The sequence below is a fragment of the Ictidomys tridecemlineatus genome, chromosome 14, assembly GCF_052094955.1.
Source record: "Ictidomys tridecemlineatus isolate mIctTri1 chromosome 14, mIctTri1.hap1, whole genome shotgun sequence".
Lineage (NCBI taxonomy): Eukaryota > Metazoa > Chordata > Mammalia > Rodentia > Sciuridae > Ictidomys > Ictidomys tridecemlineatus.
In genome coordinates, this window is record NC_135490.1 from 8,001,034 (window position 1) to 8,019,112 (window position 18,079).

Below are 18,079 nucleotides of genomic sequence, written 5' to 3' on the forward strand. Positions count from 1 at the left end.
AAAAGTATAGTTGGGGAGATACATACACATCTAAGAAATGGTCTCTCAACAGGAAAGTCTTTTAATCCACAGTATACAACTATAATAAAATCCTAAATTGAATGGTGAAGGCCATCCATGAAGATAAAAGTGCAAAATAAGGTGCTCATGAGATAAGACAAAAGAGTATGAGACTGCCAGGCACAGTGGCACATGCCTGGATCCCATAGGCTTAAGAGGCTGATTCTGGAGGATCACAAGTTCAAAGCCAGCCTCAGCAACTTAGCAAGTGCTAAGCAACTCAGTGAGACTCTGTCTCTAAATAAAATATAAAAAGGGCTGGAGATGTGGCTGAGTGGTTGAGTGTCCCCAGGTTCAATCCCCAGTACCAAAAAAGCAAAACAAAACAAAACAAAAAACAGAGTATGAGACTCAAAGAGACCCGAGTGGGCAAGTGTGCTCACAGAAGCCTGGGAAAAGGAGCTGGCCATCATTTTCTTGCAGGTAATTCCATAGTGTATTAAAGCAAAGTTAAATTAATTAAGATGTAAAATGGACAGTTATTTGTTGAGCCTTTTCATAGAGTTTAGTAAAACTAGAAAGTACCTACTACTATTCACTCATAGATGTGTAATATGTTAATTTTAGTTCTTAAAATTAAGAAAATAAATGCAACAAGAAAGATATATTATTCAATAAATAGTGTTGAGACACTTGGGCAGGATCTAGAAAACCAATAGAATAAAAGATTTATATGACACCAAAGGAAACCATTCCAGTACTCAGAGAAGACACCTGGAAGGAGGCCTTTGTGAGTATTCTATAACGTCCAGAGGCCTTAAGGAAATGTCTGCTTCGGTCTTGCTTTATGCATCTTATGTTGTAAACAGGAATGGAAAAAGCAAGACTTTAAATTGTGGCTATAAAATTTACTGCAAATAAAGCTAATTTCTTATTTTTAAAAAGAATTCCTACCAATTGCTGGGTGTGGTGGCACACACCTGTAATCCCAGCTGAGGCAGGAGGATGGTGAGTTCCATGTCTCAAAGTAAAACTTTAAAAAGGGCTGGGAAGGTAGCTCAGTGAGGCCCTGGGTTCAATCCTTAGTGTTGAAAAAAAAATCCTATAAGTCTGTATTAAGGAAAAAAAAAGAGTAACCACCCAGCAGAAGAAAAATTGAGCAAAGAAAATCAACAAGTGGTTCACAGCAAAATAAATACACCAGTAGAGGAGAGGAAGGAGATGGAGAGGGAGGGAGAGGGCTGGGGGAAGAACTAGGGAATGAAGTCTACCAAATTACAAGTGCAATATGTCTGTGTACAGATACACCACAAGAAGTCACGTGAGTGTGTGTGTGTGTGTGTGTGTGTGTGTGTGTGTAATGCACTAATTAAAATAATGATAACAATACTAGACAGGATCAGTTAAGTAAGTGTATGGAGAGGAAGGAGGAGAGGGAAAGGAAAGTTACCAGGGAATGAGATTGATCAGATTATGTAATATGCCTGTACAATATGGCACAATGAATCCCAGTATGATGCATAATTATAATGCACCAATAAAATTTTTTAAAACTCTTCTACCAAAAATATATAAAGAAATACAGATGTCTCTGCCGTAGGTGGGATGCTGAGCCTCATTATGACCGGCCATTTTCATCACTCAGATTGGCTGAGCTTTACTTTTTTAAATAATATTCTATATTAGTAAGGTGTGGGAAAACAAGTGTTTTATATATTGTGTGTCGATAAAATGGTACAGTGTCCAGTGGTACAATGGAGAACAACCTGCTAGTATTATATTTTAAAAATAAAATTCCTGGGGCTGGGATATGGCTCAAGCAGTAATGCACTCGCCTGGCATGCACGGGGCGCTGGGTTCGATCCTCAGCACCACATAAAATAAAGATGTTATGTCCACCAAAAACTGAAAAATAAATATTAAAAATAAAATAAAATTCCTTTTATCCTACCAGTTCCACTTCGTGGACTTTGTCTGATGGGTGTGCTTCAACATGTATGAAAATCATTTCTGTTTAATACCATTGTGGCATTGTTTGTCATAGTAAAAGGCTGGAATCAACAGAAAGGCCCACCAGTGGGGCACTGGGTAAATAAGTTGCAATGATCTCCAAGGTAGGTTACCAGCAAAAAAAAAAGGGGGAGGGGGTGGTGGGGAAGCACAGCTATTAGTTCTGCCATTTTGGAAAGAAAAAGTATAAAATCTGTTTATATGTGCCTAAACTATTTCTACAACAACATACAACAACTGTCTACAGTGGTTAAATCCAGGGCTGAGAATGGATGAGTGGCTGGAGGACAGGGATGTGTGAGACACTGACTTTTCACTCTGTGCCCGTTTGTATCTTTGTGTTTGGTATTACTGTGCACACATAACCTATTCTAAAATGAAATAATTTTTTAAAAAGAGCATAGCAAATCTTTTTTTTTTTTTTTGGTACTGGAAATGGAACCCAGGAAGCTCTTGACCACTGAGCATATCCCCAGCCCTTTTTATTTTTTTATTTCTGACACAGGGTTAGAGCCTCTCTGAATTGCTGAGGCTGGCCTCCTACTTGCTATCCTCTCAGCCTCTTGAGTTGCTGGGATTATAGGTATGTACCACCATGCCCAACTCAGGCATAGCAATCCAAATGTCTAAGAACAAAGGACATCATACAGCCACATGATGAACTATTACGCAGCATTAGAAAATATGTCATAAAAGAACAGAGATGCTGTGATATTTTAAATAAAGAAAACAAATTGTATATGGAGAATTTCCAAGTTTTGTTCATCATGCCTCAAAAAAAACCAAAAACTGAAAGGGAAAAAACTCTACTAGGTTGTTAATAATGATTGTCTCTGACTCATGGCATCATAGGTGTTGCTTTTAAGCTTCTCAGAATTTTCCAAGTTTCCCACAAAGAAAGCATTATCAATAGAAGAAATGCTATTTGGATTAGCTGATTCTCTTGTCTCCATGCACTATATTGCCTATCTTGCAAGATCTCAGTGTATTTTATTCCTCTACTGACACACAGCATTGTCATTCAGCTAGATTTAAAGTAAAAGAAAGTCATTGCACCAAAATGAGCTTTGAGCTGTTTTAAAAAGATAGGGCTGGGCTATGTGATGGAGAGATGGGTCTTGATAGTTTTGAAAGCTCCTATATATATATATATATATATATATATATATATATATATATATATATATATATATATATTTTTTTTTTTTTTAGTTGTCAATAGATCTTTATTTTATTTATTTATTTATATGTGGTGCTGAGAATCGAACCAGTGCTAGGCAAGTGCTCTACCAATGAGCCACCACCGCAGCCCAAAGCTCCTGCCTTTTGACTCTCCTCATTTCTTTCTACCTTTGGGTGGTGGGAGGAAGAAAGGAGAGAGAGAGAGGGAAACAAAAGACAACTTGGAAACAAACACAAAACAACTCAAGTATCTAGGTCAAAACAAGATCTAAGGAAAACAGGGTGGGGGAGTAGTAATGGAGAGCTTTCTCTCCCCACCCCCACCCTGCAAACTGTCTTTCCATTAAATTCCAAGTTAATTTGCCACATGAAGATTTATTTTATTTTATTTTTTCAGACAGGGTCTCGCTAAATTACTGAGGGTCTCCCTGAGTAGCAGAGGCTGCAGTCCTCTTGTTTCAGCCTCCCTGGTTGCTGAGATTACAGGCTTGTGCCATTGTACCTGGCCCTTCATGTAACCTTCATTAGGAGCTTCAGGAACCATTAGGAAGTCTCCAAGTCTACTTGAGCCTCAGTTTCCTGTTTTGCCATGAGAGTTATAATCGTACTTACCTCCCTAGATTGCTATGAGGATGGTTAATAGTGCTCAGTAAGTACAAGTGGACTCTGATTGTAAGTCTGAATTAGTTTTAAAAGTAATCCTCCTGCCTGGACAGGAAGCACTCCTGATAGGAGGTAATTATTTAACCTGTGATTTGGAAGAAAATGACAAAGAAAAAAATTAGCTAAGCTAGAGAAAGCGCAAGTGTAAACTGAACAGGTTGGTTGTTTTTGTTTCTCATTGTCCTTGTTTTCCCAGGTGAGCTGGCACTGGAAGAACTTAGCTGAGTTGGACCAGCTCTGGATGCTAAAATGCTTGCGGTTTAACTGGTACATCAATTTCTCTCCAACTCCCTTTGAGCAGGGGATATGGAAGAAGCACTATATTCTAATGGTGAAAAAACTTCATGTTACCAAGCCCAAGGTAAACTTGAGATGAAGAGCACCAAACTGTTTTCCATATTTTTCCTTTTTTGGGGGGGGCGGGTGCTGGGGATTGAACCCAGGGGCACTTTACCACTGAGCCACATCCCCAGCCCTTTTTATTTTTATTTTGACACAGAGTCTCAGTAAGTTGCTTAGGACCTCCAAATTGCTGAGGCTACCTTTGAACTTACGATCCTCCTCCATCAGCTTCCAGAGTTGCTGGGATCTCAGTGTTGTGGGTTTTTCACAGAGAGCACAGGGGCCTTCAGCGGGAAGCAGCGTTTGTTAGTGCTGGCATTGGCCCAGCAGATTCTCATCCAAAGGCTGAGCCCCAAGCACAGTGAGGCGTAGCCTTATATACTCTGTTAGTCCTTCCCTTTATGTTAGCCCCTTTGTCTCCCCTATAGGATAACAAACATTCTGATTGGGTATTCTATACTCTATAGAGTTGTGAAAATTGTGTTATAGGCACACATAGACACTGACTGTGTTATGTTACCTTCCCTTTGTTCTGGGATGGCTCTTACTACCTACAACAGGTGTGTGCTTCCATGCCAGGCTCCCCAATATTTTCTTAACTTAAAAATTTTATTATTATATGAATTCCTTTTATAAATTTGACTTATATGAAAGATCTAGAAAAGGCAAATATATAAATACAGAAAGCTTGTTAGTTACCTTGGTTTGGAAAGTATCTACAAATAGGTATATGAGATTTTGTTTTTGTGGTGATGAAAATGATTTAAAATAAGACTATGGGGATGATTGCACAAGTATGTAAATATAACAAAAATCATTGAATGTGTACTTAAAGTGATGAATTTTATAGTATATGAATTACATTAAATAGAATATAAACCATTATATACACTTTGTTTTTAACCTTCAGTTAAAATTAACTTTAAATTAAAACTATTATTATTTTTTTTAAAGAGAGAGAGAGAGAGAGAGAGAGAGAGAGAGAGAGAGAGAGAGAATTTTTAATATTTATTTTTTAGTTCTCGGCGGCGGACACAACATCTTTGTTGGTATGTGGTGCTGAGGATCGAACCCGGGCCGCACGCATGCCAGGCGAGTGCGCTACCGCTTGAGCCACATCCCCAGCCCCTAAAACCATTATTGTTAAATTAATTTTAATAAATTAATTTAATATTGTCATATGAAGTTTTCTAGTTCTGTACAGCTGCTTGAGCTGAAATATGTTTCACTCTGAGGCACTCAAGGACACACTGTAAATGGAATCCAGTGTAGTGTACAAATTCCTTAAGGTCCTCTATTTGAATTTGAATTTTTGGCTGCCTGTTGCATTTGGAAGCTTGCTATTCTGCTTTTTCTACTATGTACAACATTTATAATAAAGATCCTGAATCATTTAAAAATTATTATTAGTTATAGATGGACACATTGCCTTTATTTTATTTATTTATTTTTATGTGGTGCTGAGGCTCAAACCCAGGGCTTCATACTTGCTAGGCAAGCACTCTACCACTGACCTACACCCCCAGCCCTGAAGTTTATTTGGTATCATTTGTAAGAGCAAGTTTTCTAATAAATTGATCATTAGGGAAGAGCACAGTGGCCTATTAAAGTTGTCTTTAATCCAGAAAGTAAGCAATGTAGAGCATTTATTTTTATGAGTAACTTTTATTACTCATAAAAAGTAAGTAAGGCTGGATATGATGGTGCACACATATAATCCCAGTGACCCAGGAGGCTGAGGCAGGAGGATCATGGGTTCAAAGCCAGCCTCAGCAACTTAGAGAGGCCCCAAGCAACTCAGTGAGGCCCTGGCTCTAAATAAAATACAAAATAGGGCTGGGGATGTGGCTCAGTGGTCAAGTGCCCCTGAGTTTAATCCCTGGTACCTCCTCCCCCAAAAATCACCATACCTATGTTCCTTTCCTCATCAAGCTTGAGTGACATTAAATAGTGGAACTCAGGCTGCTCTGTGAGAAGAGAAAAGTGATTAACCAACTAGTAGAGTGAAAAGGGCTTTTGAGTCTTACATGTAAAAAGAGCACAGTTTTGTCTTCAGGAATAACTCCACAAAATATTTATGCATAACTATGCTTCAAAATAATGAATAGTTTGGGTGTAAGAAAATTGCCACCTCTCTGCTTGGTATTACATTTCTGCAGGGAATGCTTTAGGGTTCTATGAAACTTAATTTTTTTTTGTTAAAGAAATAAATCAAAAGTAGAGAATGCTTTGTTCTGTGAATTTTTTTTTCGTTGTGGTTAAATAAACAGTACTAAATTAGAAAGACTAGGGGGGAGTTCAGAAAATCAATTAATTAACTTGGATTGTTCAATTAAAGAGACTTAACGCTGAAAGAAGTTCTAAAGTTAATAAGATTGTCTGTGAAGTTAACTCCCAGCACTGTACTTACATAACACATACTGTACTTGCATAATCTGTTTAATTCCCTGCTTCAGCCCTGAGCATGGCAGCTTGGTGAGCTCCAGCAGAGATTTTGAAAGCAGGTTAGAATCATATGGGGATGGTTAATAATAGTTTCACCAACCTTAAAATGAGAAGGATCCTTAAAACTGTCTGTGAGACTACCTATGCTAGAAAACTTAATTTCTTTCTTTTTTTAAAAAATTTTTAGTTGTAGATGGACAGAATGCCTTTATTTTATTTGTTTATTTTTATGTGGTGCTAAGGATCAAACCCAGTGCCTCACACATGCTAGGCAAGCACTCCGCCACTGAGCTACAGCCCCAGCCCCCTAGAAAACTTAATTTCCAGAAGAGTAAATCAAACCCAAAGTAAATACAAGGAAGAGATAATAAAGAACTGGAATGAATGAAATTGAAAACAGACAATAGAAAAAAAATCAACAAAATCCAAGCTGATTCTTAAAAACATTAATGGAATTGATAAGTTTCTAGCTAGATTAATCAAGAAAAAATGAGAAAACACAAATTACTAGAATCAGGAAGGAAAGACAAAACACCACGACAGGTCCTACAAACATTAAAAGTATAACAAGGGATTATTTTAAAAACCTTCAGGTCACTAAATTCACCAACCTAGATGAAAAGGGTGAAATCCTTGGAAAACGCATATAACCCTCACTCAATAAGTAATAGAGGGCTGGGATTGTAGCTCAGTGGCAGAGCACTTGCCTAGCATGTGTGAGGCACTGAGTTTCATCCTCAGCACCTCATAAAAGTAAATAAATAAAATAAATGTATTCAGTTCATATACATCTAAAAACTTTTAAAAAGTAATAGAAAACACAAATAAACCTATATATTGATTTAATGGTTTGACTCTACTTTGTGAACAACTAGACACATCAGAAATTGTGCTCTATGTGTATACTATGAATCGAGATGCATTCTGCTATAATTTATGACAAATTAGAGAAAATAAATAAATTTTAAAAATAAATAAATAAAATTTGATTCATAATTGCAAAACTTTCCACAAAACTCCAGATCAGAGAGCTCCACTATTGATGTCTCACAAAATTAAGAAATGAGACCAATTCAATGTAGCCTCTTTCAGAAAACAGAGGATGAGGGAAAGCATTCAACCCTTACACCAAATCCAAAATCTACAAGAGAAACAGAAGTGCAGATCGATAGTTCAGTTCCATGAACACAAACACAAAGATCCTCACAAAAAGAAGAATTCCTGAAAGCCAAGTGGGATATGTCCATGGAAAGTCAGGTTCCTAACAATAAAGAAAAATGACTAGGGTAATTCACAGAATAAAAATGATCGCTTTAATGCATATATGCAAAAAAAACCATTTAATAAAATTCAACCTCCATTTATCATGAAGAAAAGTTCTCAAAAAGACGTCATCCATCAATAAATGGAATGGTAACAAACTAAAAAGCTTCTTCAACAACAAAGGAAGCAATTAAGAATGTGAACAGAATGCCTGCAGAATGGGAGAAGATGTTGTCACCTTTGTCGCATTTGTCTCCAGGGGATATAAAGAACTCAAAAATTTTTAACACCAAAAATAACAACAATAACAATAATAATCCAATCAATAAATGGGCAAAGGAACTGAACAGGCACTTCACAGAAGAAGAAATATGAATAGTCAACATATTGAAGAGATATGAGATATTGATATTTTCTCATATATATGTTGACTATTCATATTTCTTCTTCTGTGAAGTGCCTGTTCAGTTCCTTTGCCCATTTATTGATTGGATTATCATTGTTGTTGTTGTTATATTTATTATTAGTGTTAAGTTTTTTTGAGTTCTTTATATACCCTGGAAACTAATGGGACAAAGGTGACAAAGATCTTCTCCCATTCTGCAGTCCCCCCAAAAGCAAACACAGAATGTTTTCTCTGATATAAGAGGGGTTGTGGGGGGAGCATGGGAGAATTAGAGGAATTCTAGATAGGGCAGAGGGGAGGGAGGGGAAGGGAGGGGGCATGGGGTAGAAAGATGGTGGAATGAGATGGACATCATTACCCTAGTACATGTATGAAGACACGAATGGTGTGACTCTAACTTGTATACAACCAGAGATATGAAAAATTGTGTTCTGTATGTATAATATGAATTGTAATGCCTTCTGCTGTCATATATAAGAAGTTAGAATTAAAAAAAATATACTTTGCTGCCATGTATACCTAAAAAGAACTAATAAACCTGAAACAAACAAAAAAATAAAAACACCAATATTGGGGGGGAAAAGACTTCATCCTGAGGATCCTGGGAATGTATGTAGCCCAGTAATAGTGAGCACTTGCCTGGCATGTGTGAGGCCCTGGGTTCAATCCCCAATACTAAAAAAAAAAAAAAAAAAAAAAAAAAGAAAGAAAGAAAGAAAGAAAGAAAGAAAAAGAGAGACTTCAATTGATGTGAGCAAAAATTTGGTTTCTTTCATACAGAAAAATTGTCATAGAGTTCATTATTACCTGTGTTATTAAAGTGTCAAGCATTTTGTACTTTTCAGAATTTATGATTTTATATATAATTATTAGCATTTATACTCGGATATTTTGCTCTGAAGGCATTTTTTAGTGCCATGTATTATTTATTTCCAATAGCATTAAACTAGATCTCGTCCAGCAAAAGAGATGAGTTTATTTCAAAAGAAGCTCAGAGAGGGCTGGGGTTGTGGCTCAGTGGTTGAGCGCTTGCCTCACACATGTGAGGTACTGGGTTCAATCCTCAGCACCAGGAAAAAAAATAAACAAAATAAAGATATTAAAAAAAAAAGAAGCTCAGAGAAATGAAATGAATGTCTATTCTAAATGGGACCTGCACAAAAAATTTAATATTAGAGGCTGAGGCTGTGGCTCAGCAGTAGTGTGCTTGCCCAGCATGTGGGAGGCCCTGGGTTCAATCCTCAGCACCACATTAAAAAAAGTAAAGGGCTGGGGATGTGGCTCAAGCGGTAGCGCGCTCGCCTGGCATGCATGCGACCCGGGTTCGATCCTCAGCACCACATGCCAACAAAGATGTTGTGTCTGCCGAGAACTAAAAAATAAACATTAAAAAAAAATTCTCTCTCTCTCTCTCTCTCTCTCTCTCTCTCTCCCCCCCTCTCTCACTCTCTCTTAAAAAAAAAATTTAAAAAAAAAAGTAAATAAATAAACAAATAAAATAAAGATATTAAAAATATATTTAATATTAAACCAATAAAGAGCTATCAGTTATATAAAAATGTCTTCTTAATTTGCTACAAAGCTGTAATCATTCATTAAGTGAGTAAATATTTACTAAAAACTATTATTTGGTAGGTGCTAAGAGTGAAAATATCCTAATCCTGTTTTCACAGATCTTGGTCTAGTAGCCCAGGTCATATACAAATAAATAATTCATTTGCAACACTGAATACTGAGTTATTCTGTAGTGGAAATGTATACTAAGAACATTTGAAACAATGAGTAATTAATTGATTATGCTTAGAGGGACTAGGGAACTTCTTTCTTTTGTGTGTGTACATGTGGGGGATTGAAGCCAGGCCTTTGATCATGCTAAGCAGGCTCTACCACTGAGCCACATCCCCAGTCCCAAATGGAGAATTTCTTGATGTTCACAAACAAGTGGAAAAAAAAAAAAACTAATTTCCCAAGCAAAGCTTCCCTAATCTCTTAATGAACAAAAATTAAGTTCTTAGTGGCTTCCCAACATACCAGGACCACTCCCCTTAGGCTGCAACCACATAAAAACCCTTATGAATTTCATGCAGAGAAGACAGACTTTCAATTCTGGAAATTAAGCAGAAGTGTCCTTTGGGAGTAGTTGAGGTTTGGGTAATAAGATCTGTAAGACCTGTAGTCTGCTCCTGTACAACTTGACATTGTCTCTATTGGAGGAGGTCTTTGGAGCTGGAGCACCTTTTTTATATCTCTCTCTTTCTCTTTTCTTGTGGTGCTAGGTATTGACCCCAGGACCTTCCTCTGGCTAGGCAAGTGTTCTTCCATTGAGCTACATCCCAACCCTAACCCCACACACACCTTTTATTTTTTTCTTTCTATTTAAAAATTTTTATCTTGAGACAGGGCCTTGCTAAGCTGCCCAGGCTGGACTCTAACTTGCAACCTGCAGTCCTCCTACCTCAGCCTCCCTGGTGGCATGTGCCACAACATCCACCTCACCTTTACTTATTTTTTTAATGTGTCTTTTTTTGTGAATAAATTAACTGCAGTTGTAACAAACCAGACAACGAAGTGACAGAAGATCCCTCAAGTGTAAGAGAAGGAGGTTTGGTGTGTGGGCTTGAAGGAAGACAATCCTGGGTTCAGATTCAAAGTCTACTTAATGTTACACTGACAAATTAATTGTTTGCTCTTATCTTCAGTTTTCACTTCTGTAAAATAGATTACCTGATAAAATGACTATGAAGGTTAAATAGCACAATGCTTGAAAACTACCAAGACTGTGCTTGGCACTCCCACATGGGGACTGCTGTGATCCCCACAGGGTCATGCTGATGGTGGTGGTGATGAGATGGGTCATGATGAGATGATATGCTTTGTTTTATTGTTATCATTACTATTATAGTGCTTCAATAACAGAAGTAATGTTTTCTTTTTCTAGACACCGCCAAAAGAAACATTTATAATTGCGGATGTTCGGTCACTCTCAAGCAGTTCTCCAGAGCAGAAGCAGTGCCCTTCATCAACCTTTCGTCCTTCCACCTCTTTAAGAAAGAAGAATAACCTAGGGGAGAGAGAGCTGCCCCCTTGGAGGTCCTCTGATAAGCATCCAACTGATATCATTCGGTTTAACTACCTGGACAACTGCAACCCCCTCCAGCCAGGGCAAGGGTAAGGAACTCTCCTTGGTACTTGGGTATTTTAAAAGAGGAGAATAGAACTTACTGTGAAATACCAAAGCTTTCCAATACATTGGAGCAAGAGGTCATTGGAAAAGTAAACTACCCATCCTTTGCACCTTTGCCCTGTTCATGGTGGTTCTTTGCATTTTGTTGCTGCAACAACCCCACCCTGCAGCCTTTTCATGTTTCAATGTTCAATTGCAAGCCAGCACCCTGGGGCGTATTCTAGCCTCCTCCTTCTCACCCTGGTATTTCCCTTCTGCAACAGCCAGTGGGTAAATGAGAGGGAGGTACTCACGTATGTAACACAAGGTAAACCGAGTCATCGTGGTTGTAATCTCTGCGACTCAGGAGGCAGAGGCAGAGGCAGGAGGATGGCAAGTTCTAGGCCTACCTGAGCAACTTAGCGACACCCTGTCTCAAAATAAAAAATAGTAAAAGGGGCTAGAGGTGTCCATTGCCACACACACACACACACACACACACAAACAAAAGTTAGGGAATTTTTTTGAAAATTAAGTGGCAGGAAATATTCGGGCAAAGGCAGTGTTTATTTGTTTATTTATGTTTGGTCCTTGGGATTGAACCTGGGGCACTCAAACACTGCGCCACACCCTCAGCCCTTTTTTATTTTGAGGCAAGGTCTCACTGAGTTGCTTAGAGCCTCACTAAATTGCTGAGGCTCGCTCTGAACTGGTGATCCTTGTGCCTCAGCCTCCCAAACCCTGGGATTATAGGTGTGCACCATTGCAATAATACACAAGTAGAGAGAAGAGAAAACAAACCCCTGCAACCAATGTCTAGCATGAGCAGTTTTCAACTCTGGTGCACTCTGGTTTCACTTGTTCCTTGCCCACTCTGCTCCTCCCGTGGGTTATTTTTGAGACAAATCTTAGGTCATGTGGTTTCATCCATCCTGTTATAGAAATCAGGCCTTTTGTCCTGTAGAGCTTCTCACATTCTGGGTTTTGGGGATTTCACTGCCACTGTGCTACTTAACGTGTCCTCTGTCCTCTGTGGTTGGCCATGCAGATGGTCAGGAGTGTAACTTCCCATCCTTGTGTTGTACCCGGTGCAGAGTGACATTGGTCATGTATTCACACATGAACATGGGAAAGTGATGTCATTCTACTGTCTTTCCCATTCCCATCTCTCTCCCTTCTCTGTCTCTGTCCTGACCAATCGGTGAACACCCCCCCACCCCGCCTATGGTGAGTCAGCATCTGCATAATCAGAGAGAACATCTGTCCTTTGTCAACTCTGCTCTTATAACCTAAAAACAGGCATAGACCATACGAAAAAAGAAACATGGCTATGTGCCAATAAAACTTTATTTACAGAAATGGGAAGCAGACTGGATTTGGCCTGTGGGCTGCGGTTTGACAACCTCTGCTTCATGTGTGTGGTACTTTTAGAAACCAGTGCTAATAATAATACCAACAGTGTGATTACTGAAAACGGTTTATGATTTCCTTGCCTGTGTTTTCGTCTTTAGTATACACTCAACTAAGAATACTCAGACAGATGACTGTGTTAAAGTCCCATGAAATGACTCTGTGTGTGTGGTAATGCCATCGACCTCATGGGCAAGATCATTTGTTTCTTTCTTTTTTTTTTTTTAAATAAATCTTAGGGATTTTTTTTCCCTTCACTTTTGCTCATAAATTGGAGAAAAATTTAGATGGTTCCAACCTTAAATATGCAAAATAAGATATAAATGACATAGTTTAGTTTCTGTCCCTGTTTTCCATATTCCCTGTTCCTGATCAGTTGACGTGAGAATCCTACTTATAGCTAAACATTTTTTTAAAATTTTATAGTTTGATTCTTCCATTAAAAAATACAAGCATCATAATAATAATAATAATAATAATAACTTTAAAAATAGAGGCTGGGGGGGCTGGGGATGTGGCTCAAGCAGTAGCGCGCTCACCTGGCATGCGTGCGGCCCGAGTTCGATCCTCAGCACCACATACAAAGAAAGATGTTGCGTCCGCCAAAAAATAAAAATAAATTTAAAAAAAATAGAGGCTGGGGCTGTAGCTTAGTGGCAGAGTCACTGAGTGGCAGAGTCCTTGCCTAGCATGTGTGAGGCCCTGTTAGATCCTCAGCAGCACCACATTAAAATAAATAGAATAAAAGTATTCTGTCCATCTACATCAACAACAACAAATTTTCTTTAATCTTAAAAAATAGAAAGCAGCTCTCTCTCACCAGCCCCTGGAGACTATCCCTCGCTCTTCCATTTGGGAAGCTTGAGGCCAAGAGTGGAGGAGCCTTCCTGAAGCTTGTTTAAAGGTTATGTATTTGAAACAAGTCCACCCCAAACTACCATGAGACCCATGATTTCATCAGCATTATTTTTAGCTAAATAAAAAAAGCTCTGCAGGGCCTCAAGAGTCTCCCTCCAGGGAAAATTCAATAACACAACAGTTTCACCAAGCAGAAAGAAACGCGAGCGGTATGAAAAGGCAAGGAAAGAAAGGACCACAAGCAGTGCAGGTCAACTCAACTTTAGAAGAGGTAATAGCTGCAGCAGATGGAATGTCAGATAAAGAATTCAGGATATACATGCTTCAGATGATCTGGAGTCTCAAGGAAGACATTAGACAGACCCTTAGCCATGCTAGCGAAGAGAAGAAGAGAGAGAACTCAAATTACTAGCATACGGGATGAAAAAGGCAATATCACAACAGACACTTCAGAAATACAGAAGATAATCAGAAATTATTTTGAATCCTTATACTCCAATAAAATAGAAGATAGTGAAGGCATCAATAAATTTCTTAAGTCATATGATCTGCCCAGATTGAGTCAGGAGGATATAGACAACCTAAACAGACCAATATCAATTGAGGAAATAGAAGAAACCATCAAAAGACTACCAACTAAGAAAAGCCCAGGACCGGATGGGTATACAGCAGAGCTTTACAAAACCTTTAAAGAGGAACTAATACCAATACTTTTCAAGTTATTTCAGGGAATAGAAAAAGAGGGAGAACTTCCAAATTCATTCTACGAGGCCAACACCACTGTGATTCCTAAACCAGACAAAGACACTTCAAAGAAAGAAAACTACAGACCAATATCTCTAATGAACCTAGATGCAAAAATCCTCAATAAAATTCTGGCGAATCGGATACAAAAACATATCAAAAAAATTGTGCACCATGATCAAGTAGGATTCACCCCTGGGATGCAAAGCTAGTTCAATATACGGAAATCAATAAATGTTATTCACCACATCAATAGACTTAAAAATAAGAACCATATGATCATCTCGATAGATGCAGAAAAAGCATTCGACAAAGTACAGCATCGCTTTATGCTCAAAACTCTAGAAAAACTAGGGATAACAGGAACATACCTCAATATTGTAAAAGCAATCTATGCTAAGCCTCAGGCTAGCATCATTCTGAATGGAGAAAAATTGAAGGCATTCCCTCTAAAATCTGGAACAAGACAGGGATGCCCTCTCTCACCACTTCTGTTCAACATAGTTCTCAAAACACTGGCCAGAGCAATTAGACAGACAAAAGAAATTAAAGGCATAAAAATAGGAAAAGAAGAACTCAAATCATCACTATTTGCATATGACACAATTCTATACCTAGCAGACCCAAAAGGGTCTACAAAGAAACTATTAGAGCTAATAAATGAATTCAGCAAAGTGGCAGGATATAAAATCAACACGCATAAATCAAAGGCATTCCTGTATATCAGTGACAAATACTATGAAATGGAAATGAGGACAACCACTCCATTCACAATATCCTCAAAAAAAATAAAATACTTGGGAATCAACCTAACAAAAGAGGTGAAAGACTTATACAATGAAAACTACAGAACCCTAAAGAGAGAAATAGAAGAAGATCTTAGATGATGGAAAAATATACCCTGTTCATGGATAGGAAGAACTAACATCATCAAAATGGCGATATTACCAAAAGTTCTCTATAGGTTTAATGCAATGCCAATCAAAATCCCAACAGCATTTCTTGTAGAAATAGAGAAAGCAATCATGAAATTCATATGGAAAAATAAAAGACCCAGAATAGCAAAATCAATGCTAAGCAGGAAGTGTGAATCAGGCAGTATATCGATACCAGACTTCAAACTATACTACAGAGCAATAGTAACAAAAACAGCATGGTACTGGTACCAAAACAGGCGGGTGGACCAATGGTACAGAATAGAGGACACAGAAACCAATCCAAAAAACTACAACTATCTTATATTTGATAAAGGGGCTAAAAGCATGCAATGGAGGAAAGATAGCATCTTCAACAAATGGTGCTGGGAAAACTAGAAATCCATATGCAACAAAATGAAACTGAATTCCTTTCTCTCGCCATGCACAAAAGTTAACTCAAAATGGATCAAGGAGCTTGATATTAAATCAGAATCACGGCGTCTGATAGAAGAAAAAGTTGGCTACAATCTACATACTGTGGGGTCGGGCTCCAAATTCCTCAATAGGACACCCATAGCACAAGAGTTAATAACTAGAATCAACAAATGGGACTTACTCAAACTAAAAAGTTTTTTCTCAGCAAAAGAAACAATAAGAGAGGTAAATAGGGAGCCTACATCCTGGGAACAAATCTCTACTCCTCACACTTCAGATAGAGCCCTAATATCCAGAGTATACAAAGAACTCAAAAATTTAGACAATAAGATAACAAATAACCCAATCAACAAATGGGCCAAGGACCTGAACAGACACTTCTCAGAGGAGGACATACAATCAATCAACAAGTACATGAAAAAATGCTCACCATCTCTAGCAGTCAGAGAAATGCAAATCAAAACCACCCTAAGATACCATCTCACTCCAGTAAGATTGGCAGCCATTAGGAAGTCAAACAACAACATGTGCTGGCGAGGATGTGGGGAAAAGGGTACACTTGAACATTGCTGGTGGGACTGCAAATTGGTGCGTCCAATTTGGAAAGCAGTATGGAGATTTCTTGGAAAGCTGGGAATGGAACCATCATTTGACCCAGCTATTCCCCTTCTCGGTCTATTCCCTAAAGACCTAAAAAGAGCATACTACAGGACACTGCTACATCGATGTTCATAGCAGCACAATTCACAATAGCAAGACTGTGGAACCAACCTAGATGCCCTTCAATAGACGAATGGATAAAAAAAAATGTGGCATTTATACACAATGGATTATTACTCTGCATTAAAAAATGACAAAATCATAGAATTTGCAGGGAAATGGATGGCATTAGAGCAGATTATGCTAAGTGAAGCTAGCCAATCCCTAAAAAACAAATGCCAAATGTCTTCTTTAATAGAAGGAGAGTAACTAAGAACAGAGTAAGGACGAAGAGCATGAGAAGAAGATTAACATTAAACAGGGATGAGAGGTGGGAGGGAAAGGGAGAGAGAAGGGAAATTGCATGGAAATGGAAGGAGACCCTCAGGGTTATATAAAATTACATACAAGAGGAAGTGAGGGGAAAGGGAAAAAAATACAAGGGAAAGAAATGAATTACAGCAGAGGGGGTAGAGAGAGAAGAGGGGAGGGGAGGGGAGGGGAGGGGGGATAGTAGAGGATAGGAAAGGCAGCAGAATACAACAGACACTAGTATGGCAATATGTAAATCAATGGAAGTGTAACCGATGTGATTCTGCAATCTGTATACGGGGTAAAAATGGGAGTTCATAACCCACTTGAATCAAAGTGTGAAATATGATATATCAAGAACTATGTAATGTTTTGAACAACCAACAATAAAAATTTTAAAAAAATTAAAAGCATAATAAGCAAATAGATAACATACACACATATTTTCATATATCTCCTTTCTGAAATGAATGGTAGCACACAATACATTCACCTTTCTTTTTTTTTAAATTTTTGTTTTTTAGTTGTTGATAGACCTTTATTTTATGTATTTATATACAGTACTGAGAAACCAAACCCAGCGCCCCGCACATACCAGGCAAGTGTGCTACCACTAAGCCACAGCCACAGCCCTGACATCCACCTTTCTTTATTCACGTTTCTTTCTTCAGGTAACACTGTATCCTGGCAGTCATTCTGCAGTTGTATATAGAAATATTCTGCTTCCGTTTGATAGCTCATAGTACTCCATTGTGTGGGTATGCCAATGTTCATTCACCCCCTTCTCTGTTGATAGACGTGTGGCTTGCTTCCAGTGGAGTGCAAACAACCTTTGAAATCACCGGGACAACGAAATCAAATAGCTCTATGGACCACCAAAGTTCTAAAATGTTAATTTATCATGTTTCCACTGCTTTCCAATTTACAGAAGAAAGAAAAGAAATGAAATGATCCCAGATTTCAGCCGACAGTCACAGGATAAGAAAAATAAATTGCAGGACAGAGCTAGGCCAAGAAAAGCACATTTCCTGGTAAGCATTGCTTAGAAAAGATTCACTGCCACAATGTTATGAAAATTGCTGGATTCTAATCCTGTCTGTGACACTGAATTTGTTTTTAAGTCAGAATTTTCAGGGGGTTGTTTCAATCCTGGTCTCTGACACAAACCTACATTCTAGCTATTGGACCTTGAAGATATATGTGATCTTTCTGAGTTTCTATCTTCTCATC

The 18,079-nt window shown here is 38.2% G+C and overlaps 1 protein-coding gene across 6 annotated transcripts in view; it reads left to right on the top strand.

The window, feature by feature from the left end:
• Fbxo16 (F-box protein 16) overlaps positions 1 to 18,079 on the top strand; it is a 54,027-nt gene that overhangs the window by 23,870 nt on the left and 12,078 nt on the right. For 5 of the 6 annotated variants that reach the window (XM_078030827.1, XM_078030828.1, XM_078030826.1 and 2 more), the window contains 3 exons: positions 4,052 to 4,216; positions 11,250 to 11,479; positions 17,778 to 17,880. In XM_078030827.1, coding sequence (XP_077886953.1) covers positions 4,052 to 4,216; positions 11,250 to 11,479; positions 17,778 to 17,880 — 498 coding nt within the window. The remainder of the gene's footprint in view (positions 1 to 4,051; positions 4,217 to 11,249; positions 11,480 to 17,777; positions 17,881 to 18,079) is intronic. The other variant, XM_078030829.1, reaches the window with a different exon arrangement.